A 27,927-nucleotide genomic window follows, 5' to 3' on the forward strand; every position below is an offset into this window, starting at 1 on the left:
AATGTACTCACTTACTGTACTCACTATTGTACTTAATGTACTCACTTATTGTACTCACTTATTGTACTCACTGTACTCATTTACTTTACTCACTTTTTGTACTCACTAATTGCACTCACTTACTGTACTCACATACTCTATTCCATACTCACTTACTGTACTCACTTTCTGTACTCCCTTATTGTACTCTTCTTTTACTCACTGTACTCATTGTACTCACTTACTGTACTCACTTATTGTACTTAATGTACTCACTTACTGTACTCACTTATTGTACTTAATGTACACACTGTACTCACTTAAAGTACAAATTTACTTATTGTACTCGCTTACTGTACTCGCTTACTGTACTTATTTTACTCACTTATTGTACTCACTTATTGTACACACTAACAAAACTGGATCAGAACCTCTATATACCCCTGCCTATACCTTTCTAAAATCCTTCCTATAAACCTCTAAGAATAATGCCAATTTGCGTACGCAGTCTGACCGCAAATAAAGACAGGAGTGGAATCTGTGGTTCCAAAGCACAAGTATTATTAAGTTAAAAGTTCAGTAAGTTACACGCAATTGATCCATACAAAATGTAGGCGTAAAAGGAAAATAATACAGACCCAAGTACAGTATACATACTCTGCGCCTCCGGACATGTAGATAGGCATCAGTAAGAGACCCTCAGTACATACAGCATTCAGCATGGACTAAAAAAACAGTATCCGGGCACACATATTTATCCCCCCCAGACTAAAACAGGACAATGGGGAAGTTTCTTGCTGATGTCATTGGTTCCCAGAGGAGAAGCATATGTTACAGCACATTTAACAGGCTGGTTCAAATAGACTCTCCCTGCCTCTAACAGCAGGGGAATCTTTCTAGTAATGCCCTCTGTAACATTCTAAAATTTAAACATTTTGTTGCTTGTAAGTTCTGCGATCCATAACTTGAGTTTGCATGATGTAATCTCTCCACCGATAACACCAGAATGCTGAAAAAAGCGTAAGCATCAGAACAAAACCAAACACAACTTGCTCATCATGTAGAATACCTTAGTTATCAAATACCTTTATTTCTCAGCATTTAAACTAACTTAAGCAACTTAAATCATACATTTTGATGCTTATTGAACCTTATGAGGGAATATGAAATGTGTGGGTATTCGGGGTTTGATATAAAGACATATTAATGTGTGTATGAAGATGGATGCATTTGACTCTAACATTTTAGCAGCGTGACATGCTGGGCTAGATAGTTCTACATGTCCTGTCAGCAGCCCCCCCACCTTTCCTGTGTTCAAAGGAAAGATACCTCTGTCGGTCTCTTGTGTGAAAATGCAAAATATCCCAACTACAAGAGACAGACCTAAGGTGACACTCTAGCCTTTGAAATCATGTCATTGCAGGAAGCTTGCTTATTTATTCTAGCCAGACCACCCGTAGTGAACAAACACTATGCAGGAAGCTTATCTACACAAGCCAGTTGTCACCTGGCCACTTGCTTAATGCAATACTGTAAAGCCATTTCTGGAATATATCCTTCATAATACGTAAAGTAATGAAATAGGCTTTTAGTGAATCGCCGTAACATATAATGATGGTCACAGATGCATTCGCATGATGCTAATGGTATTATTGCCACATGTACTAAAATGTGAGTTTATCTAAAATGGCGCTTAGGCGGCCATTTCGCAAAATGGCATCTTGCGACCAGTCGCATGATGGAGTCGCTGCGATTCAATTTTAAACTGATCTTGTCTCAGCCAATAATCCAGCTTCGACAGTCCACCCTTTGATAGCGAACAACATGCTATCACAATCTGCTATTAAAATTTAATTTATGCTTACATTTACGTATTATTTAGTGTTATTATGGGATGGCACAAAGTGGTTCTTACTCCATCAATAATGTCTCTGAGTGGGGACATAAAACTACTATTATACGCACACCGCAGATCTTGGAAAATCATGTGAAAGGTGTGGGAATGCACCCGTCTTATAACAGCAGTCTTGAAGGGGAATTGAGACTTTACATTATCTGAGGTGTTCTATAAATAACATTTCAATAATATATTCTATGCATGTCTAAATATTATACATTTAAATGATGGTACTTCCTAGCTCAGGGCTGTAATGCAGTTCTGTATCTACCTCGGTATACATATTATCATTTCTGACCACCATCATAGTTTCATTCTTTCGTTTCACTCTGTTTTTACATTTTCCACACTTCAACACAATAGGAACACACCGGACGCATATGCCAATTACTATGATGACAATCAGTATAAGGATCAAGAATTTGCCTATGCTGGCGATCACTTCCTGGACCGATTCCGACCTGAGAACCATTTCACTGGGTTCAGCCATGACACCCATCCTTCTATCTTTTCCCCTGCTTCAGCCACTGATGCGTTATGGTTTTTACGAAATTCCTACTTTAGCTGCAAAATCTCATCCATCTTCTGGTCTATCACCTCCTATAGGGTCGCTGGTATCATTGGTGACATAAGTGCAACATTTTACTCCAAATTGGGTGGCTAACGTTGCGCAGTACCCTCCAGTAACAGCAGTTAAATAATTCAACACTAGCCTGTGTTGCACTAGTTATTTCATGTACGCTTGCAACGCTCTCCCTGTGTACCTGAATGTGTCATCGTACATCTCGGTGATATTATCTATTAATTTAGCAAGTTCCTGGATATATCTAAAATTTAATGTACCCCTAGCAATCCTGGTGGGATCCAGGGTGACTAAAACTTGGAAGCCAGTTGTCTCACTGATTAACTGAGCGGCTTTATGCATATCACCAGGTATCATATTTCTCTTGCCTCTGTGTTCATATTGTGTGTGAAGATATGGTGACAGAGTGTTTTTATGTATTCCCAACATTTCAACATGTGTGAGGGTCATAACTTCTGGGACTACTCTTCCCAGGTAACACAAACCTTCAGAACTCGGGGAGAGCCATTTATACGCTTTTCTTCCACAGATGAAATATACATTATCAGGAAGAACATAAGGAATGGTATGCATGATTATCATTAAGCACATTTCCCTTGCAAACAATCCTATTTCTGGTTCTTCAATCTGATACATGCAAGTTTCTGGCTGTATTATTTTAGCGCAATAACCATTTGGCACCTTACCAATAATTTCTTTGGTGGAACTCAATGTATACCGATACCTAAAATGTTTCCCCCCAGACTTAATGGAGTGCAATAAATCATGGTTTATGGACTCATTATCAGCTCTTTGTGAGAAGGTCATCATCTGATTATTCCCCGTCACTTCCCATCTCCCGGGTTTATTGGGGTTGGTTATGTTAGATCACTTTTGTGTTTAATCTACTTGGAATTTTTTAGTTTGAAATGAGGTGGTTTAGATGAGAGGAATTTTCCATCCAATGTTTCCCTTTTTGTAATTCTAAAATTTCCGTGATATTCAGCGGAAATGGCACCAACACTACATTATGCTGTCCCTGTGGTACATGTGAACACACCCAGCAATCAGTTTGGTTTAACACTTTGCCTACCATGCTATGATAATCCTCTAGAGGATACCCACCCCAGTATGGATTATATTTAGGTTGGCACCGTTGGATACAGTTCTCATCAACTAGGAACCCACAAAGCTCAACAATAACAGTACTAAGATTGGGAAGACACTCCCCTGATTGGCATTGCACTCCTACTGATTCCACTCCATCACTGCCATCAGCTCCCGTTTCCTCAATCTGTCCCCCATCACAGACACTGGATATCCCTGGACTGAACAGGATGGTGAACACTCTAAAAGAGAATATGAAAATGAACACAGCAGGCCCATCCATTGTCACAACAAGACCTGCAAATTTCACTCAGTTCAGGTATCTTACAACGATCTTTTCAATCCTCCTGGAACAAGCTCGCGAGCGACAGATCCACGCTATCAGCTTTGTCTCTGACTTGTTTCTCCACCGGTTGATTGACCTTTTTGCAGTGAGTGGAATGGACCCAGGTATCTCTCTCGGCCACCTTCAAAGATGTAGTACTCGTCAGCAGCACCTGGTATGGACCTTCCCACCGATCAGTCAAACAACCTGAACACAAGAAATTCTGATCATTACATATTCTCCTGGTTCGACATCATGACAGTTAGTTTCAGGCATATCATTAGACAACAATTTCAGTTTCTGCTGTTGCTTTAACCGCTTACTCATTGATATAAGATACTTCACAGTTACCTCGTTGTTACCCTTCAAGTCTTCCTGGGGACTTACAATCAAATGAGGTTGTCTGCCAAATAGTATTTCAAATGGGGACAGATTCAGAGGAGGTCTAGGAGTGGTCCTTATGCTATGTAGGACCAAAGGTAACGCTTCTGGCCATCCTAGTCCAGCCTCTGCCATAATTTTACTTCATTTATTTTTAATAGTCCTGTTCATCTTCTCTACCTTGGCACTGGCTTGCGGTCGGTAGGGGGTATGAAGTCGGCTATTAATACCCATCAGCTTACACATATTTTGGAACACATCACCTGTGAAATGAGTATACCCCTGTCACTCTCGATTATCTTAGGGATACTGTACCTGCATACAAATTCCTGGACTATTTTCTTGGCAGTAAATGCAGCAGTATTAGTGGCCACTGGGTAGGCCTCAACCCAGTTGGAAAATACATCTGTGCACACTAATACATACTTAAGGTTCCTTCAGTTTTGGTAATTGGATGAAATCAATTTGTATCACCTGGAAAGGTCCATCAGTTGGTGGAATGTGGGACAGTTTGGTTGGGATCGCTTTCCCTATGTTCTTTCTCAAGAAGGTCAGACAGGACATTGCCATCTTCTCTGCTTGTGAAGAAAAACCTGGAGCGCACCAGTATGCCCTCACCAACTTGCACATACCTTGTATACCTAGGTGAGTTGGACCATGTGCTGCCTCAGCCAGGCTGGGGTAATATGACTTGGGGGCTACTGGCTTACCTTGTCCGTCCCTCCAGAGCCCGGAGGACTCTGGCCTACATCCCTTGAACTTCCAAATGGATTTTTCCTGAATTGAACCCAAATTTTGCATCTCAATTAATTTCAGCATATCAATGGTTTGGAATGACATAATTGTTTCAATTAGAGAAGACATTATTAACCCTGCTGCCCATTTTGCAGCTTCATCAGCTCTGTTGTTGCCCAGTGACACCGGGTCATTCTCACAAGTGTGGGCTTTGTATTTAATTACTGCCACTGCTTTGGGCAGTTGGATTGCTTCTAAAAGATGTTTTATGTGTCGAATGTGCAACTGGTGTGCATGCTGCTGTCATAAAATTTCTCAGATGCCATAGAGCCCCAAAATCGTGCACCACCCCGAACGCGTACCTCGAGTCAGTGTAAATGTTAGCAGATTTGCCTGCTGCCAGTTCACATGCTCTAGTCAGTGCTACTAACTCTGCCACCTGGGCTGAGTGAGGAGGACCAAGAGGTTTAGCTTCTATGATGTCTGTCATTTACAACAGCATAACCTGTACATAATTCACCTCTGTCTGTTTTTCTATGACAACTCCCATCCATATAGAAAGTTACATCCACATTCTCTAAAGGTGTCATGTATGTCAGGTCTAGCAGTAAAGGTCTGATTCAGATAAGTCATACAATCATGAGTATCATCATGTCTGCTGAACTCACCTCCCGCCAGCAACTCCTCTCCTTCCACCCTTTGTACATCATGTTGTACATATGGTAGGTATGTTGCTGGATTCAGCGTACTGCAATGTTTGACATATTTGCAGGAGCGATTAGAGCTAGTTCCCATTTGGTGAACCTAGCTGAGGAGACGTGTCTGGTTTGAGTTGAGTTCAACAGAGCAGATACAGCATGAGGAGTGTAGACAATCATATCATGGCCCAATACTATGTCCTCACTTTTACTCACCAATAAAGCGGTAGCTCCTACACTTCTCAAACAGGTGGGGAGTGATCTTGCTACAGTGTCCAATTGGGCACTGTGGTATGCTATGGGCCTACTGGCCTCTCCATGCTTTTGTGTAAGGACACCTGCAGCACAACCATTGGCTTCCATACAATATAAATCAAAAGGTTTTTCATAATCGGGTATTCCCAATGCAGGAGCTTTTGTCAGGCTATCCTTAAGATTAAGAAAAGCCTGTTCTGATTCCTCAGTGTGTATGACACGATCGGGCTTTGAGGAAGAGACTATTTCCTGTAAAGGCAAGGCCAAAATATAAAACCTGGGATCCACATTCGGCAGTATCCACACATTCCCAAGAAGGTATGAATTTGCTGTTGATTCTGCGGCAGTGTCATGTTTTGTATGGCCTGGATTCTATCATTTGTAAGATGTCGTAACCCTTGGGTTAGGCAGTGTCCCAAATATTTTACTCTGGATTGGCACAGCTGTAACTTGTCCTTAGCCACCTTGTGTCCTGTATGCGAGAGTTGAAGTAACAAAAGTTTAGTATTATTCACACATGACATAAACAAGTCAGAACATAGCAATAAATTGTCCACATATTGAATTAGAGCCGATCCATTGGCAGGTTGAAAAGCTTGTAAACAGTCATGCAATGCCTGGGAGAAGATACTGGGGCTGTCTATGAAACCTTGGGGCAATCGTGTCCATGTTGTTTAATGTTACCTTTAACCTGGTGTTGTTCCATAATAAGTAATATTCTCCAATCCAGTATACTTAAGAATTTCTCATTTTATTAATCAATTAAATAATTATATCAATCCCTTTTAACTGGGACATATTCTCCCAGGGTTATAATACAAGAATAACCATGATTGACATTGTCACACAGTACTTATACATTATTACAATATTCAGATTATACGCCCCTTTCATACACCCACTAACATTATCTGATAGACAAAGCTTATTTTTGTTAACTCCTCCTTAGCAATCAGACTCGAAACTGAATTCCTTTTGAGTGATACTCATGGCGTGCTGCATCCCATATTTAGTCAGAATAGATTCCTCAGCACAAGCAAACATATATGGGCATGATTTCGTTCACTTTGTTCGTTAAACAGTTTCCCTAGGGAGCGGCCTTAAAGACATACACTGATTTCCATTTAAATCTGAGTTTGAGCAGAGAAACAAAATGGAAGTACCAATGCCCTATTAAATCTCATGTACTGCTTCATTATACAGCATAAACCATATGTAAATATGGAATTATGTAAATTAGTCTTCGACAATGTATATTGCACACCTCTGTATGTGAATAGGTACTGACAGTCAGGATGGAGAGGCACAGAGAAGAAAGCAGAACAGAGGTCAATGACAGTGAAATGGGTTGCATTTGGTGGGATCTGCATCAGGATGACAGCTGGATTTGGCACTACAGGGAATTGGCTCTCGCTACCTTATTAACACCTCTAAGGTCTTGCACCAGTCTATAACCCCTCCCACCACTCTTCTTTACTGGAAAAATGGGACTGTTGGCTACACTCGCTGTACGAACTAAGATTCCCTGTTGCAATAATCACTCAATTATTGGAAACACTCCTAATTCTACTTCCTGTTTTAGTGGGAACTGGGGAATTTTTGGAGCTTGCCTACCGCTTTTTAAGTTTACCATTACTGGGCTTACATTTTCCATTAATCCAGTGTCCTGTCCATCTTTAGTCCAGAGGGAATCTAGAATTTGGGACAACATTTCATCTACTTGTGATGGATTTTCTTTTAAAACTGTAGAGTGATACATTATCCTTTTGAGGAGTGTCTAACATATCCTGCACCTCGTATACCATTCTCTCTTGGATATCTAAATATACACCATCAGGGGTGCAATATAGAACACATCCCATTTTACATAACAAGTCTTTGCCCAACAGGTTAGTAGGATCCGCGACACCCAGGAGATAAGAATGTCTGGTATGCATCGGCCCAATACTAACCTCTGCGGACTTTGTTAAAGGATAACGTTCCACTTTACCTGTCACACCCATTGTTGGTATTGTCTCGTTGGTCACCTGTAAATTTACGGGAGATTTCATCACTGATTTGGTTGCCCCTGTGTCTACAAGAAAAGGATATTCAGTACCAGCTACATCAACCATCAAGACCGGTTCTTCCCTAGTACTTCCCGTTAACCTGACTACCTGTAGAGTACAGGTATGACCTGACCCCTAGCGTTGACTATCATTCTCCAATAAAGCATTTACAGCTACAATTGGAGCTGGTGCCTGCTGAACATTTGCTGGTGTCTGTGCATATCCCTTATAGGGGTATCCAGGTTTCCCTTGATGTGGGGTCCATACTCTTTTTACTGTACAGTTTCTACTTAAGTGTCCTGTTTGTTTACAATGAAAACATGTCCGTGATTGAGGTGAAAGCATGTGTTGTGAAGTTTGAGCAGAGGGTAAAAGTGGTGGATATGGGTAAGGATAGGGAGGGTAAGGGTATTGTGGGGGATAAGAAGTAGGTGGATACCCTGGAACCTGTGGTTGCATTGGGTTAGTGGGATAGAGTTGTGTTTGTTGTTGAGTGGGGTTAGTGAGAGCACATACTTATTCTGACATGAGTGTGTGTGCAAGTGCAAGCGTGTCTGTTGGCTGTGATGTTCCTGTCATTCCCTCCAGAGCTTGTATACTGACAGCCATTAATTTTTCGCTCTGGATCTCCCTCTTTTTTTAGATGTTTTTGTCATGTTCTATGGCAGACTCTATGAGGTTATCTATTGTTAGTCCTCTCCAGCCAGGCTGTGAGGTCTGAACCCGAGTTTTTAAATTCTCTTTCAAACCGTCCATTAATATCGTGACTATCACTCCCTGTGGTGAATGCTATCTTTAATATCTTCTATCCCAGTGTACTGGGTGATAGCCTGCTGAGCCCGGTCACAATAGTCTTCTGCAGTTTCACTCTCCTTTTGTTTGATTGTGAAGATTTTGTTCCAGTTAACTACTATTGGAAAATATACACCCAATTGAGTTACAATGCGGGAAATGTTAACTTGGTTTTCTTGGTCTGTTAAGGGAACGTCACCATCCAATACACAATCCGTGATAAATTTTGTCACGTCGGTATTGCGTGGTTGACAGGCCCTTAACAACACAAGCCAATCTTTATTAGTGGGCTCATGAGAACTACCCAAATTTCTCAAATCTTTGACATTTGGCTAGTTCCTTTTTGGGATCGGGGAAATCATTTATGATGGAATTTATTTCTGCTCTTGTCCATGGACAATGCATTACTACTTCCCTCGTGGGCACTATACCGTTCGCATCTGCATTTCCACTTGGAACAGTGATTGTCCGAATGGGATGCAGACCGGCAGCGTTGCTACCTCTGACCTGGTTACCTGGCTTGGGGTTTAATCTGCTGCTGCTACATATTGTATTAACATCTTCCTCTATGGGTGCAGAGTGTGTTAACGCTTCCCTTGCTGTTACCGATGGAGATGGTGGCACCACCCGTGATTGTGGTGATGCAGCATATACCATCTGCACAACATGGGGAATGGCAGACAGTACAATAAGCTCATAATCCCCATCATAAACATTTTCTTTATGGTTGCTTAAGAGGGGGTACAAATTGCTTGTTAAAATTTTATAGGTATTTTTGGTAACTGTACTTGCACCTCCATCCACATAAGGTGGGGGAGGTGAGCGTGTACTGCTGGCAATACTCTCCATGACGCTACCTTGCCGCACTTGCGCGCGAATTTGCACTTGCTCGCCCGTATTGCAACTCAGCGTCGTGGATGTATTTTCTGGCAATGCGCTCGCAACGCAAGCTTGCGTCGTTTGCACATTTTTAAGCCACGCATCCCCTTCATGCTGCCATAGTTTTAAACATTCAAAATGCTTAATCTTTTTCTCTCTGGATCGCACCATACTGATGTGATCCTGGACATTGTCTAACACATTTTTATCAAAACTACCAATTCTGGGAAATGGTCTAACACTCTTCCTCATCATATTAAACCATAAATCACAATACCTTATTGCATAAGTACCATACTTAGTATGCATAATACGAAGGGCAGATCCAATCGGAGCCTCCATTAGCAGCACATCATTGCCTAACATCTCTACTGTTTGCGTGGCTCCCATTCTGAGACAACTCCTACGCTTTTCAATAAAGATTTAAGCCGGTGAAAGACAATCAAGACACTTTCACTTACCTGTGGACGATTTAAGATGGCGATGCCCACACACCTGGATAAGATTTAGTAAGGCAACTTCCACACCTGGATAAGATTTAGTAAGGAAACTTCCAAACCTATGAGAGTTTATATGTCGGCTACTCTCACGCACCTCTATACAACAAAGACAACATGTACACCTGCTACTGTGTATAGACCGGTAAAGCTGCTTACCGAGCGGCTAGGCTAACCCTTGCACCTAGCCCTTAAGGATCATACGATACCCTTAACTTTGTTCAACAAATATTCACTGTTACACACTTTTTTCCTGCGCAGAAAAATACACGTTTAACCCAGATATTGGTAATAGAAAATAAATGTAAACCTCAATGGCTTTGTTCAAACATGTGGCAGCACAACCAGAAGTACGTATACGCTGTTGTGCGACCAGTCGCATACACAATAATGCGACTATCACACAACCGTATAATGACTTTTTAACTGCGTACGCAAAAATGCATCTCAGCTGCATACTCAATACTGCGGCACCCCTCTAAACATAAGGTTCTATCAACAGAGGGAATTAAACTTATTTTTATCTCTTCTCCCTGGATTCTGATCAGCGCTTCCTCTACACAATAACCGGCAGTACGCTCTCAGCAACACTGTGGTAAAGAAAGACTAATGCGTCTCTCAAAAGGCGCCTCCACCCTTTTGCTGAGAGAGAACTGACCGAGTGTTACCGTGTATCAGATAACGTGATAAACCTACAAGCCCCCAACTACCGAAACTTGATCAGAACCTCTATATACCCCTGCCTATACCTTTCTAAAATCCTTCCTATAAACCTCTAAGAATAACGCCAATTTGCGTACGCAGTCTGACCGCAAATAAAGACAGGAGTGGAATCTGTGGTTCCAAAGCACAAGTATTATTCAGGTAAAAGTTCAGTCAGTTACACGCAATTGATCCATACAAAAGTTAGGCATAAAAGGAAAATAATACAGACCCAAGTACAGTATACATACGCTGCATCTCCGGACACAGAGATAGGCATCAGTAAGAGACCCTCAGTACATACAGCATTCAGCATGGACTAAAAAACCGGTATCCGGGCACACATTTTTATCCCCCCCAGACTAAAACAGGACAATGGGGAAGTTTCTTGCTGATGTCATTGGTTCCCAGAGGAGAAGCATATGTTACAGCACATTTAACAGGCTGGTTCAAATAGTGAGTACAATAACAGCAGGGGAATCTTTCTAGAACACCCTCTGTAACATTCTAACATTTAAACATTTTGATGCTTGTAAGTTCTGCGATCCATAACTTGAGTTTGCATGATGTGAGCTCTCCACCGATAACACCAGAATGCTGTAAAAAGCGTACGCATCAGAACAAAACCAAACACAACTTGCTCATCATGTATTATACCTTAGTTATCAAATACCTTTATTTCTCAGCATTTAAACTAACTTAACCAACTTAAATCATACATTTTGATGCTAATTGAACCTTATGAGTGAATATGAAATGTGTGGGTATTCGGGGTTTGATATAAAGACATATTAATGTGTGTATGAAGATGGATGCATTTGACTCTAACATTTTAGCAGCATGACATGCTGGGCTAGATAGTTCTACATGTCCTGTCAACAGCCTCCCCACCTTTTCTGTGTTAAAAGGAAAGATACCTCTGTCAGTCTCTTGTGTGAAAATGCAAAATATCCCAACAACAAGAGACAGACCTAAGGTGACACTCTAGCCTTTTAAATCATGTCATTGCAGGAAGCTTGCTTATTTATTCTAGCCAGACCAACCGTAGTGAACAAACACTATGCACGATGCTTATCTACACAAGCCAGTTGTCACCTGGCCACTTGCTTAATGCCATACTGTAAAGCCATTTAGGCTTTTAGTAAATTGCCATAACATATGATGATGGTCACAGATGCATTCACATGATGCTAATGGTATTATCGCCACATGTACTAAAATGTGAGTTTATCTAAAATGGCGCTCAGGCGGCCATTTCGCAAAATGGCATCTTGCGGCCAGTCGAAACATGGTGTCGCTTCGATTCAATTTTAAACTGGTCTTGTCTCAGCCAATAATCCAGCTTCGACATCACTTACTGTACTGAATAATTGTACTCGCTTACTGTACTGTACTTACTGTACTCACTTATTGTAGTCACTTTTTGACTGTACCTTTCCAGGCAGCTAATCATTGGCCTCATTCAGACCAATTCACAAGCGGCTGTCCGCTCGCAAGTGGGTCGATGGTGTGCACTGCGCATGTGCACGACGGATGGAGCTCCGTCATGCGCATGCGCCAGACGCGACGAGCGAAGGACTTTTCTTCGCTTGTTGTGTCTGATCAAAGGGGGCGTGCTGTCGATGTTGATTGACAGCACACCCTCTTTGGTGGGCGTGCCGGGGGTGTGCCTGCCAGACGGAGGCGTTCTCTTGGGAGCCGGCCCCACTGACATCACTAGTGATGTCAGTGGGAGTGATTTTGGCTCTGATACAGCCAAAATCACTCCATGGCTTGTGGTTGAAAACCCCAACCACAGGCTTCTGGACGCACTGGCGATGGTCATGATGGTCAAGACCATCGCGACCATCATCCTGCACGCTCGTATGTGCTGTGGGTGGTGACCCACAGCTATACGAGCGTCCAGGAGGACGCTCCATTTTTATGGAGGATGGCCCTCATTCAGAGCGTCCGGCTCTGAATGAGGGCCCATATTCCTATCCATATTCTCTCCCCTCCGTGCATTTCACATAGATTTTACATCAGTTTTGTCTACACTCACAATTGCATCATATATAGCCCACTAAGAGCTCTGCAATCTGGCCGGACCAATAAGCAATATATAGCACTTATCCTGGGGCTCAGACCGGGGACCCTGGGAAATTTCAGGTGGGCCAAACTGTTTCATAGCCACACACACTCTATCATGGGAGGGTGGAGACTACGGTGATGGTGATTTTCACTGTAGAAGTGCCAGGCTGCAGTGCATCTGCTTGCCAGGCAGTCATCAAGGCCAACCCAGCTGGCTTCTACACACAGAGGAAAAAGCACTGCACTATGTACTTCCCATGAGCCTCTGTGGATGGATCAGGGGAGCATGTGTACAGCTCTCATTGTTGGAGCCCATCACATGTTCCTCTGACCCTGACTGGAGATCAGCAGGAGCACAGCCTCAGACTGTGCCTGGTCTCCTGGCTGACATAGGCTTCTTGTGAGTACAGCATTGCTCCCAGTCTGCTGCTGTGTCTTCCCATCCCAGCACCCTTTCTCCAAATTACTGTTCCTCCCAGCACCCCTGCTCACAGTCCAATCACTCCTGCTCCCAGTCCCATCACCTTTGCTTTCAGCCCCAACACTCCGGCTCCCTGTCCCAGCACTCCGGCTCCTTGTCCCAGCACTCCGGCTCCCTGTCCCAGCACTCCTGCTCCCTGTCCCAGCACTTTTGATCCCTCTGTCAGCACTCCGGCTCCCTGTCCCAGCACTGCGGCTCCCTGTCCCAGCACTCCGGCTCCCTGTCCCAGCACTCCTGCTCCCTGTCCCAGCACTTTTGATCCCTCTGTCAGCACTCCGGCTCCCTGTCCCAGCACTGCGGCTCCCTGTCCCAGAATCCCTGCTCCCTGTCCCAGAATCCCTGCTCCCAATCTTCTGTTCCTCCTTTTTTCCAGTCCCAGCACACATTGTTCCAGTCTGTTATCCCTTCCTCTCCCAGTCCCAGCATCCTTATATTCAGAGTGAAAAAGTTAAAGGGCTAAATGATTTATATGGGAGAAGCAACAGCCAATGGGAATGAGGTGGGAGGAGCTGTGAGAGGTGATATAAGCTGGTGGTGGCTATGTGCAATAGTTTTTGTATTCAGGGGAGCAGACATTACCCTCCCGTCCCTTGCTCATCTCAGCCTGCGCCATGTGTATGTGATCACTGGATTGTGCAGCTGATGGGCGAATACTTTTAACTTGAAGTTTAAATTTCCCATTTATTTTTGATAAATTGTGCTAAATTTATTCACCAAACCCCAAGTCTGTGTCTTTATTTATGTATGATGTGAGGTGTAATGTACAGTGTGTATGAGGAGAGAGTACTTTATGTATGATGTGATGTGTAATGTACAGTGTGTAAGAGGAGAGAGTGTACTTTATGTATGATGTGAGGTGTAATGTACAGTGTGTATGAGGAGAGAGTGTACTTTATGTATGATGTGAGGTGTAATGTACAGTGTGTATGAGGAGAGAGTGTACTTTATGTGTGATGTGAGGTGTAATGTACAGTGTGTATGAGGAGAGAGTGTACTTTATGTATGATGTGAGGTGTAATGTACAGTGTGTATGAGTAGAGAGTGTACTTTATGTATGATGTAAGGTGTAATGTACAGTGTGTATGAGGAGAGAGTGTACTTTATGTACGATGTGAGGTGTAATGTACAGTGTGTATGAGGAGAGAGTGTACTTTATGTACGATGTGAGGTGTAATGTACAGTGTGTATGAGGAGAGAGTGTACTTTATGTATGATGTGAGCTGTAATGGACAGTGTGTATGAGGAGAGAGTGTACTTTATGTACGATGTGAGGTGTAATGTACAGTGTGTATGAGGAGAGAGTGTACTTTATGTATGATGTGAGCTGTAATGGACAGTGTGTATGAGGAGAGAGTGTACTTTATGTATGATGTGAGGTGTAATGTACAGTGTGTATGAGGAGAGAGAGTACTTTATGTATGATGTGAGGTGTAATGTACAGTGTGTATGAGGAGAGAGTGTACTTTATGTATGATGTGAGGTGTAATGTACAGTGTGTATGAGGAGAGAGTGTACTTTATGTATGATGTGAGGTGTAATGTACAGTGTGTATGAGGAGAGAGTGTACTTTATGTGTGATGTGAGGTGTAATGTACAGTGTGTATGAGGAGAGAGTGTACTTTATGTATGATGTGAGGTGTAATGTACAGTGTGTATGAGGAGAGAGTGTACTTTATGTATGATGTGCGGTGTAATGTACAGTGTGTATGAGGAGAGAGTGTACTTTATGTATGATGTGAGGTGTAATGTACAGTGTGTATGAGGAGAGAGTGTACTTTATGTATGATGTGAGGTGTAATGTACAGTGTGTATGAGGAGAGAGTGTACTTTATGTATGATGTGAGGTGTAATGGACAGTGTGTATGAGGAGAGAGTGTACTTTATGTATGATGTGAGGTGTAATGGACAGTGTGTATGAGGAGAGAGTGTACTTTATGTATGATGTGAGGTGTAATGTACAGTGTGTATGAGGAGAGAGTGTACTTTATGTACGATGTGAGGTGTAATGTACAGTGTGTATGAGGAGAGAGTGTACTTTATGTAGGATGTGAGGTGTAATGTACAGTGTGTGTGAGGAGAGAGTGTACTTTATGTATGATGTGAGGTGTAATGTACAGTGTGTATGAGGAGAGAGTGTACTTTATGTATGATGTGATGTGTAATGTACAGTGTGTATGAGGAGAGAGTGTACTTTATGTATTATGTGAGGTATAATGTACAGTGTGTATGAGGAGAGAGTGTACTTTATGTATGATGTGAGGTGTAATGTACAGTGTGTATGAGGAGAGAGTGTACTTTATGTATGATGTGAGGTGTAATGTACAGTGTGTATGAGGAGAGAGTGTACTTTATGTATGATGTGAGGTGTAATGTACAGTGTGTATGAGGAGAGAGTGTACTTTATGTATGATGTGAGGTGTGATGTACAGTGTGTATGAGGAGAGAGTGTACTTTATGTATGATGTGAGGTGTAATGTACAGTGTGTATGAGGAGAGAGTGTACTTTATGTACGATGTGAGGTGTAATGTACAGTGTGTATGAGGAGAGAGTGTACTTTATGTAGGATGTGAGGTGTAATGTACAGTGTGTGTGAGGAGAGAGTGTACTTTATGTATGATGTGAGGTGTAATGTACAGTGTGTATGAGGAGAGAGTGTACTTTATGTATGATGTGATGTGTAATGTACAGTGTGTATGAGGAGAGAGTGTACTTTATGTATTATGTGAGGTATAATGTACAGTGTGTATGAGGAGAGAGTGTACTTTATGTATGATGTGAGGTGTAATGTACAGTGTGTATGAGGAGAGAGTGTACTTTATGTATGATGTGAGGTGTAATGTACAGTGTGTATGAGGAGAGAGTGTACTTTATGTATGATGTGAGGTGTAATGTACAGTGTGTATGAGGAGAGAGTGTACTTTATGTATGATGTGAGGTGTAATGTACAGTGTGTATGAGGAGAGAGTGTACTTTATGTAGGATGTGAGGTGTAATGTACAGTGTGTATGAGGAGAGAGTGTACTTTATGTATGATGTGAGGTGTAATGTACAGTGTGTATGAGGAGAGAGTGTACTTTATGTATGATGTGAGGTGTAATGTACAGTGTGTATGAGGAGAGAGTGTACTTTATGTATGATGTGAGGTGTAATGTACAGTGTGTATGAGGAGAGAGTGTACTTTATGTATGATGTGAGGTGTAATGTACAGTGTGTATGAGGAGAGAGTGTACTTTATGTACGATGTGAGGTGTAATGTACAGTGTGTATGAGGAGAGAGTGTACTTTATGTATGATGTGAGGTGTAATGTACAGTGTGTATGAGTAGAGAGTGTACTTTATGTATGATGTGAGGTGTAATGTACAGTGTGTATGAGGAGAGAGTGTACTTTATGTATGATGTGAGGTGTAATGTACAGTGTGTATGAGGAGAGAGTGTACTTTATGTATGATGTGCGGTGTAATGTACAGTGTGTATGAGGAGAGAGTGTACTTATATATGATGTGAGGAGTAATGTACAGTGTGTACTAGGAGAGACTGTACTTTATGTATGATGTGAGGTGTAATGTACAGTGTGTATGAGGAGAGAGTGTACTTTATGTATGATGTGAGGTGTGATGTACAGTGTGTATGAGGAGAGAGTGTACTTTATGTATGATGTGAGGTGTAATGTACAGTGTGTATGAGGAGAGAGTGTACTTTATGTACGATGTGAGGTGTAATGTACAGTGTGTATGAGGAGAGAGTGTACTTTATGTAGGATGTGAGGTGTAATGTACAGTGTGTGTGAGGAGAGAGTGTACTTTATGTATGATGTGAGGTGTAATGTACAGTGTATGAGGAGAGAGTGTACTTTATGTATGATGTGATGTGTAATGTACAGTGTGTATGAGGAGAGAGTGTACTTTATGTATTATGTGAGGTATAATGTACAGTGTGTATGAGGAGAGACTGTACTTTATGTATGATGTGAGGTGTAATGTACAGTGTGTATGAGGAGAGAGTGTACTTTATGTATGATGTGAGGTGTAATGTACAGTGTGTATGAGGAGAGAGTGTACTTTATGTGTGATGTGAGGTGTAATGTACAGTGTGTATGAGGAGAGAGTGTACTTTATGTATGATGTGAGGTGTAATGTACAGTGTGTATGAGGAGAGAGTGTACTTTATGTATGATGTGAGGTGTAATGTACAGTGTGTATGAGGAGAGAGTGTACTTTATGTATGATGTGAGGTGTAATGTACAGTGTGTATGAGGAGAGAGTGTACTTTATGTGTGATGTGAGGTGTAATGTACAGTGTGTATGAGGAGAGAGTGTACTTTATGTATGATGTGAGGTGTAATGTACAGTGTGTATGAGGAGAGAGTATACTTTATGTATGATGTGCGGTGTAATGTACAGTGTGTATGAGGAGAGAGTGTACTTTATGTGTGATGTGAGGTGTAATGTACAGTGTGTATGAGGAGAGAGTGTACTTTATGTATGATGTGAGGTGTAATGTACAGTGTGTATGAGGAGAGAGTGTACTTTATGTACGATGTGAGGTGTAATGTACAGTGTGTATGAGGAGAGACTGTACTTTATGTACGATGTGAGGTGTAATGTACAGTGTGTATGAGGAGAGAGTGTACTTTCTGTACTGTGAGGTGTAATGTACAGTGTGTATGAGGAGAGAGTGTACTTTATGTATGATGTGAGGTGTAATGTACAGTGTGTATGAGGAGAGAGTGTACTTTATGTATGATGTGAGGTGTAATGTACAGTGTGTATGAGGAGAGAGTGTACTTTATGTGTGATGTGAGGTGTAATGTACAGTGTGTATGAGGAGAGAGTGTACTTTATGTGTGATGTGAGTTGTAATGTACAGTGTGTATGAGGAGAGAGTGTACTTTATGTGTGATGTGAGGTGTAATGTACAGTGTGTATGAGGAGAGAGTGTACTTTATGTGTGATGTGAGGTGTAATGTACAGTGTGTATGAGGAGAGAGTGTACTTTATGTATGATGTGAGGTGTAATGTACAGTGTGTATGAGTAGAGAGTGTACTTTATGTGTGATGTGAGGTGTAATGTACAGTGTGTATGATGAGAGACTGTACTTTATGTGTGATGTGAGGTGTAATGTACAGTGTGTATGAGGAGACAGTGTACTTTATGTATGATGTGAGGTGTAATGTACAGTGTGTATGAGGAGAGAGTGTACTTTATGTATGATGTGAGGTGTAATGTACAGTGTGTATGAGGAGAGAGTGTACTTTATGTATGATGTGAGGTGTAATGTACAGTGTGTATGAGGAGAGAGTGTACTTTATGTATGATGTGAGGTGTAATGTACAGTGTGTATGAGGAGAGAGTGTACTTTATGTGTGATGTGAGGTGTAATGTACAGTGTGTATGAGGAGAGAGTGTACTTTATGTATGATGTGAGGTGTAATGTACAGTGTGTATGAGGAGAGAGTGTACTTTATGTACGATGTGAGGTGTAATGTACAGTGTGTATGAGGAGAGAGTGTACTTTATGTATGATGTGAGATGTAATGTACAGTGTGTATGAGGAGAGAGTGTACTTTATGTACGATGTGAGGTGTAATGTACAGTGTGTATGAGGAGAGAGTGTACTTTATGTATGATGTGAGGTGTAATGTACAGTGTGTAAGGTTCAGGTTGGCTGCATGTGCTTAATGCATAAGACAGGTGACAAGGATCAGAATTGTAAGCCAGTTGGCAGCATAATAATCTGCTTGGATCAGCCCTAATTTGTGTGCTCAGGTCTATTACCAGGAACAGAACACACACAGGAGTCACTCATTAGGCGGGAGATGAGCCTCTCGGCGCTGTCTGGCTGCAGGTTACCCTTATACCCTTATAGTGGATGGATCTGGGAGATATAAGGGATATTTCCCAAGGTTTAGGAGTTGTCATTTATGGACATCTGTATTTTTCTAACTTTATTATGTTAATTATTCACTGTAATGTGATTTCCTATCATTTGTAATCATCCATTTATGATATAACTGCAGTATATTAAATATTTCTAAATTTTTTTTTTTAGTAATAATTGTTACTTTATTAAAGTTAATTTTACCTTTGAATTTAAGGGATTGATGGCAACTTACCTATAGAGAAAATAGGCACTTGTCCCGCAGATGTGGATTACCCAACTTGCAAAGACTCCATGTTAGAGTCAGAATGTAAGACAGACAAAGACTGCAAGGGGGAGAGAAAGTGCTGCTACTCGGGCTGCCGAATGCGCTGCCTGCTGCCTGTGGGAGGTAAGAGATGGCGATTGCTCACATGATGGCTGGAGACCATTCTCCTCTCTAATCTGTGTGACCAGCAACAACATAATATTTGTGTATTTATAGTCTATATTAGCAGAATGTATGGTGATACCAGTTACAGATCATTCAGGTTCTGTGTGACATCTTTATGTTTCAGAGGAGATTATTAAACTGTCGTCCCTTGGTCTCTGGGAGGTGCTCGGGCCAAAGACCCCGGTGCACCACCATATATATATATCATTAGTCCCTTTAATACATTACTAACATTTATTATGACTTTTGGATCAATTGGTAGGCATACATTTTTTTTAAACAGCACTACATGATAGAGCGTAGGAAACCTATCACTGTGAGCTTATGTTTAATAAAACTATAAAGCAGCTTCATGCCCCAATAATTTGTATATTAAGAGCAAGAACATATTAGAAATATCTTTGGGATATGGTGCAAGTACAATTTTTGAGTCCTGTTTTTGATTTGCCAATTCTACAGTAATTAGAGCTGAAATGATGATCCCTATCCTCTATGGTACAATATGGTGCGATTCAGATGGGACTAAAAACAATTTATACCAGATTCCAATGGACACAAAATGTTCTGAGCATATGGGTGGAATCAGCAAATATCTTACTGGACAGTTTTGAAATTGTGACTTCTCTACTTTCAGTATGCGGCAACGTGCCAGCAATGTACGATAGCATGCCACCACAGCCCCAGGGCATCAGTCACATGCCTTCTTCTGTAATAGTTCTTACATGTCTGTAATACTATTATTGTCTTGTGTCTGAGAGCTGGATCTGGGAGAATCATTTCTCTTTATCATGCAACGAGTTTCGTGGGTGGAATATTTTCTGAATAGGTAACATATGGTGAGGGACAGCTCTGGTAGGTGCCATGGGGCTGGGGAATTACAGGTCAATGTGACCTTACCCAGGACCATCCATATAACCAATAGGGAAATCAGTCACATTTTATGTTGGTTTTAATTCTCAGAATACTAATTGTAGGCAGGACAATGGCTCAGTTGCTGGTACTAATAGTAACAATAAGTTAAAAATAAAAATGATGATGATAAACTCTCTCCTTCATTGTGTTTCTATTTACTTTCAGATAAGATAAACTCATGCCCTTACTTCAATTCTTCTATATGTATATATGCCAAGCCTGGCGCACCCCCAGAGTGCCACAGTGATGACCAGTGCCAAGGAACTGACCGCTGCTGCTGTGTCGGTTGTAGAAGCCAGTGCACCCCAACTGGTAAGAAGGCCAACCACCCAGGAAAATGGATGTTCTTCTAGTGAATGGATAATCTCAGCCCAATAAATGCATTAATGCCACACATTTCAGATTTTTGGGGGGGCCGACCAAATGATCTGTAATATCAACAACCCCCAGGATAAATAGCAAACACATGACACCAACAAACAATTGTCAATGAGATAGGAAAACCTAACACAAAGGGGAGCAGAGCCAGGGTACATTGGGAAAGGAGGAAAGGGTAATAACCATAAAGTATAAAGGTCAAAACCATAAAACCACTGGGAGATCAGCCAATCAGGTTCAAAGTTCAAGCTAATACAGATTTGTGCCCTCATACACCTCTCCTTGGTCTTGGTACAGTACTTAGGATTAGTATCTTTGTCACAAATGAAATAGTATGAAGTTACTAATTAAGCATAATGACATGTGGCACGAGACATGGTCCAGGTCACTCATATTAGATGTTTGTCTTTTGGCTTTTTACCCAGATTAGTGACTGAGGGGTCTATGTGCTAAGCCATGGAGAGAGATAGAGTAGGTGGAGATAAAGTACCAAACAATCAGTTCCTTAATGTCAACTTTCAAGGCTATGTTTGAAAAATGACAGTTACAGATGTGCCCACACCCATCTTACTTCCTTATGTGATAAACTGCCCTTCGAGTCGCACCATGGCGTGGCGTGACTCTGTAGCGCTGGGCATCTTTTTTTGTGACATTATACCTTCAAATGCGTCTTATTCACACAGTGTGTACAGTACAGTATGCACAGTCACAGGCAGTGTCTGCTGATTACAATGATATGCGCCATGCCTATATTCTGTGTGTGATGTGTACAGTACAGTATGCACAGTCACATGCAGCGTCTGCTGATTACAATGATATGCGCCATGCCTATATTCTGTGTGTGATGTGTACAGTACAGTATGCACAGTCACAGGCAGTGTCTGCTGATTACAATGATATGCGCCATGCCTATATTCTGTGTGTGATGTGTACAGTACAGTATGTACAGTCACAGGCAGTATCTGCTGATTACACTGGTATGTGCCATGCCTATATTCTGTGTGTGATGTGTACAGTACAGTATGCACAGTCACAGGCAGCGTCTGCTGATTACAATGATATATGCCATGCCTATATTCTGTGTGTGATGTGTACAGTACAGTATGCACAGTCACATGCAGCGTCTGCTGATTACAATGATATGCGCCATGCCTATATTCTGTGTGTGATGTGTACAGTACAGTATGCACAGTCACAGGCAGTGTCTGCTGATTACAATGATATGCGCCATGCCTATATTCTGTGTGTGATGTGTACAGTACAGTATGTACAGTCACAGGCAGTATCTGCTGATTACACTGGTATGTGCCATGCCTATATTCTGTGTGTGATGTGTACAGTACAGTATGCACAGTCACAGGCAGCGTCTGCTGATTACAATGATATATGCCATGCCTATATTCTGTGTGTGATGTGTACAGTACAGTATGTACAGTCACAGGCAGCATCTGCTGATTACAATGATATGCGCCATGCCTATATTATGTGTGTGATGTGTACAGTACAGTATGTACAGTCACAGGCAGCATCTGCTGATTACAATGATATATGCCATGCCTATATTCTGTGTGTGATGTGTACAGTACAGTATGTACAGTCACAGGCAGCATCTGCTGATTACAATGATATGCGCCATGCCTATATTCTGTGTGATGTGTACAGTACAGTATGCACAGTCACAGGCAGGGTCTGCTGATTACAATGATATGCGCCATGCCTATATTCTGTGTGTGATGTGTACAGTACAGTATGTACAGTCACAGGCAGCGTCTGCTGATTACAATGATATGCGCCATGCCTATATTCTGTGTGTGATGTGTACAGTACAGTATGTACAGTCACAGGCAGCATATGCTGATTACAATGATATGCGCCATGCCTATATTATGTGTGTGATGTGTACAGTACAGTATGTACAGTCACAGGCAGCATCTGCTGATTACAATGATATGCACCATGCCTATATTCTGTGTGTGATGTGTACAGTACAGTATGTACAGTCACAGGCAGCATATGCTGATTACAATGATATATGCCATGCCTATATTCTGTGTGTGATGTGTACAGTACAGTATGTACAGTCACAGGCAGCATATGCTGATTACAATGATATATGCCATGCCTATATTCTGTGTGTGATGTGTACAGTACAGTATGCACAGTCACAGGCAGGTTCTGATGATTACAATGATATGTGCCATGCCTATATTCTGTGTGTGATGTGTACAGTACAGTATGCACAGTCACAGGCAGCATCTGCTGATTACAATGATATGCACCATGCCTATATTCTGTGTGTGATGTGTACAGTACTGTATGCACAGTCACAGGCAGCATCTGCTGATTACAATGATATGCGCCATGCCTATATTCTGTGTGTGTGATGTGTACAGTACAGTATGCACAGTCACAGGCAGCATCTGCTGATTACAATGATATGTGCCATGCCTATATTCTGTGTGATGTGTACTGTACAGTATGTACAGTCACAGGCAGCGTCTGCTGATTACAATGATATGCACCATGCCTATAATCTGTGTGTGATGTGTACAGTACAGTATGCACAGTCACAGGCAGCGTCTGCTGATTACAATTATATGCGCCATGCCTATATTCTGTGTGCGATGTTCCAACCAATGGTGCGTCATTGGTGAAGTAGTCGGTTCCACCAGCAAACTTGAGCATTGCTCATTTCTAGATGTGTCCTCATACATCTACCCTCCACGCATATTACACAGCCCTTCTAGTTGTGCCATGCCATAGCGTGGCTCCATATCGCTGAATGTCTTTTCGTACAATTTTTACCTTCAAATGCATCAGAGAAGAGATAGGCGAGGCCAGGATATGCTAGGGCTGAGAGAAGAGATGGGGGAGGCCAGGAGAAGCTGGGGCCAGGGAAGAGATAGGGGAGGCCAGGATATGCTAGGGCCAGGGAAGAGATAGGGGAGGCCAGGATATGCTAGGGCCAGGGAAGAGATAGGGGAGGCCAGGATATGCTAGGGCCAGGGAAGAGATGGGGGAGACCAGGATATGCTAGGGACAGGGAAGAGATAGGGGAGGCCAGGATATGCTGGGCCCAGAGAAGAGATAGGGGAGGTCAGGAGATTCTAGGGCTGAGAGAAGAGATAGGGGAGGCCAGGAGATGCTGGGGCCAGAGAAGAAATAGGTTAGCATAGGAGATGTTGGGGCCAGGGAAGAGATAGGGGAAGCCAGGAGATGCTGGGGCCAGGGTAGAGATAGAGGAGGCCAGGAGATGCTGGGGCCAGGGAAGAGATAGGGGAGGCCATGAGATGCTGGAGCCTGGGAAGAGACCATGGAAGAGATAGGGGAGGCCAGGAAATGCTGGGGCCAGGGAAGAGATAGGGGAGGCCAGGATTTGTGGGGCCAGGGAAGAGAGAGGGGAAGCCAGGAGATGCTGGGGCAAGGAAAGAGATGGGGGAGGCCAGGAGATGCTGGGGCCAGGAAAGAGATAGGGGAGGCCAGGAGATGTTGGGGCCAGGGAAGAGATGGGTGAGGCCAGGAGATGCTGGGGCCAGGGAAGAGATAGGGGAGGCCAGGAGATGCTGGTGCCTGGGAAGAGATAGGGGAGGCAAGGAGATGCTGGGGATAAAAGAAGAGGAAGCTACAAGTGAGAAAGATAATAAACAGGAAAAGTGACAGGCCCAAACAGCGCCCCCTGCCCTGCGGTGCCCTGTGCCATGGTGCTGGTCCCACTGCCCTAGTTACGGCCTTTCATTAAACAGCCCTTCTAGTTGCGCCGCGCCATGTTGAGACTTGGTAGCGCTTAACGTCTTTTTGTGCAACTTTTTTCCTTAAAATGCTTCTTATTTGCAAAGCGATGTGAATAGGACATACAGGCAGCATCTGCTGATTAAATGCAGCATGCCTATGTTCTGTGTGCGCCTGCGGATGTATGTACATGCCTATGTTCTGTGTGCGCCTGCGGATGTATGTGCATGCCTATGTTCTGTGTGCGCCTGCGGATGTTTGTGCATTGAAAGTAAAAGGTCACACGTAAAGACGCTCAGCATTACTGAGTTGCACGTTGCTCTCACGCTATGTTTAACGTGACTTTTTGTGCACGGAGGTTAAGATGTATGTGGGCACATCAGTAGGAGCTGATTGATTGGTACTTTATCTCCATCTCTATACAAGGCTTGGTACATAGACCTTTGAGTCACACACAGAAGCTACAGTACATAAATGCCAGCATCGATATTCCGTATAATTGTGCGTTGCACTTTTGTTGCACTAGTGATGCAAATAAGATTCATATTCTGTAAAGAAGTTTCTGGCAGGATTCTCGGCACTGCTAAGCTGCAAAGTCCATATTGCACCAAACCGAAATCTTTGATGCAAACAAAGAATAGGGGGTAAATTTACTAAGATGGGAGTTCTATTTAAGAGGTGATGTTGCCCATAGCAACCAATCGGATTCCAGGTAGTATCTTCTAGAAGGTGCTAGATAAATGAGAAATAGAATCTGATTTGTTGTTATGTACAACATCACTTCTTAAAGAGAACTCCCATCTTAGTGACCTTACCCCTAGGTGTATGTGACAACATCTGTACTTAATGTAAGAAGGTGAGCAGCTGCCTGTACTGTGTATGCAGAGGTCTTACATGTATATAGGCTGTGACCTGCACAACCAGACATTGCTTGTATCAAATGAGCTGACATACTGTACAGTAGCAATGCACTGTCCCTAGCACAGCTAGCCCATCCCGGATGTGTGACTCTGACATACCGTACAGCAGCAATGCACTGCCCCTAGCACAGCTAGCCCATCCCGGATGTGTGACTCTGACATACTGTACAGCAGCAATGCACTGCCCCTAGCACAGCTAGCCCATCCCGGATGTGTGACTCTGACATACTGTACAGTAGCAATGCACTGTCCCTAGCACAGCTAGCCCATCCCGGATGTGTGACTCTGACATACCGTACAGCAGCAATGCACTGCCCCTAGCACAGCTAGCCCATCCCGGATGTGTGACTCTGACATACTGTACAGCAGCAATGCACTGCCCCTAGCACAGCTAGCCCATCCCGGATGTGTGACTCTGACATACTGTACAGCAGCAATGCACTGCCCCTAGCACAGCTAGCCCATCCCGGATGTGTGACTCTGACATACTGTACAGCAGCAATGCACTGCCCCTAGCACAGCTAGCCCATCCCGGATGTGTGACTCTGACATACTGTACAGCAGCAATGCACTGCCCCTAGCACAGCTAGCCCATCCCGGATGTGTGACTCTGACATACTGTACAGCAGCAAAGCACTGCCCCTAGCACAGCTAGCCCATCCCGGATGTGTGACTCTGACATACTGTACAGCAGCAATGCACTGCCCCTAGCACAGCTAGCCCATCCCGGATGTGTGACTCTGACATACTGTACAGCAGCAAAGCACTGCCCCTAGCACAGCTAGCCCATCCCGGATGCGTCAGTGGTGTAGCTACTGCAACCGCATCCCCCGCAGTGGCTTGGGGGCGCTGGGTAGCTTGGGGGTGACGGGGGCATTAGTAGTAACTACGGAGGGTGCAGAGGGTACGACCGCACACCCTGCACCTTCCATCTGCCGGGCACCCGCTGAGTGTGTTATTAGTGGGCTCCTGGCTCCTATTCAAACCCCCGGCGGCAGCCGGAGGATGGAGCTCCCTCTGTCTTTCGGGTCCCGCAGGGCACTATGGGAGTGACGTAATGACATCACTTCCATAGTGCCGAGGAGCGGACGCCGGGGACGGAGCTCAGGAGTGAGCTCCGTCTTCCGGGTCCCACAGAGCACTATGGGAGTGATGTAATGACTTCACTCCCATAGTACCGAGGAGCGGATGCCGGGGTATGGACAGCAGCAGCACTCGAGCGGGGATAAAGGTAAGTGTTTGTGTTTGTGTGTGTGTGTTTGTTTGTTTGTTTGTTTGTTTGTGTGCACGTGGAGGGATGGGCTAACTACACGGGGCTAACTACAGGGGGCATTGCATTTTGGAGCACTACTACAGGGGGCACTGTATAAGGGGCACTAATTTGATACACAGTTTACAGGTTATAAACTATGTTCCCAATAATCTGGTTCTACACAGACATAAAAACAGTGCAACCTGTCTTGAGCTGAGGTGACGGACTGGCAGGAGCAGAAAGGAGGGTTGGTGAAGTAGATCTGTCAGGGCGGGATGTAATGGGCATTACTGTTTGGATAATGTGTATTTGGCATTACTGTGTGCACAATGTGCTATTATGGGCATTACTGTGTGGCATAATGTGTTGTATGTGGCATAATGTGAAATACGGGCTTTACAGCATGGCATATATTTGATATAAGCGCTTTACTGTATGTCATTATGTGTTATATGTAGCATTATTGTGTGGGATGTGTAAGGGGCATTGCTGTGTGGCACACTGGGTTATTGGTGGCAATACTTAGTGTGTCATAGTGTGTAAGGCACATTGCTGTATCATGTAACCACACACCTTAAACGTAGTCTTTGGGTGTGTTTGATCTTTGGGTGGGGGGGTGGCGGCTGAAACTTTTTTGGCATGGGGGAAAAATTTATAGTTACGCCACTGGGATGTGTGACTCTTACATAAAAAGTGTCACCTGCTAAGACTAATACATTCCGCCAATCTGCTGAGATCAAAGGGACTTCTATTGCCAGCACCCAAGCCTGTCTAGGTCTTAGCAATTACAAAATCTATGAGATCCCAGCCTAACAGACTGGGAGCGTCTACATATAACGTCTTATTTCCTCAGCATTGTAAAAGAGTCACCCTGTAATGGAAACACGAAAATTAAACTTGTTTGGAAAATCAGGGTTTTCTAGGACTTTCCTTATGAAAAGTATTACCATAGATATGTATATGCGTCTTCTAATGCTAGTATATAAGAGCTCCGTGTCACCCCTTATGTAATGTC

The 27,927-nt window shown here is 43.1% G+C and overlaps 1 protein-coding gene across 3 annotated transcripts in view; it reads left to right on the forward strand.

The window, feature by feature from the left end:
* LOC148523021 (uncharacterized) overlaps positions 1 to 27,927 on the forward strand; it is a 72,826-nt gene that overhangs the window by 12,273 nt on the left and 32,626 nt on the right. For 2 of the 3 annotated variants that reach the window (XM_088473314.1, XM_088473315.1), the window contains exons 2-3: positions 19,506 to 19,679; positions 20,799 to 20,945. In XM_088473314.1, coding sequence (XP_088329440.1) covers positions 19,506 to 19,679; positions 20,799 to 20,945 — 321 coding nt within the window. Of the gene's footprint in view, positions 1 to 19,235; positions 19,256 to 19,505; positions 19,680 to 20,798; positions 20,946 to 27,927 lie in introns of those variants that run through there. The other variant, XM_088473316.1, reaches the window with a different exon arrangement.

Source organism: Taudactylus pleione, unplaced genomic scaffold (assembly GCF_031769625.1).
Source record: "Taudactylus pleione unplaced genomic scaffold, aTauple2 ptg000134l, whole genome shotgun sequence".
In the NCBI taxonomy this organism is placed as follows: domain Eukaryota; kingdom Metazoa; phylum Chordata; class Amphibia; order Anura; family Myobatrachidae; genus Taudactylus; species Taudactylus pleione.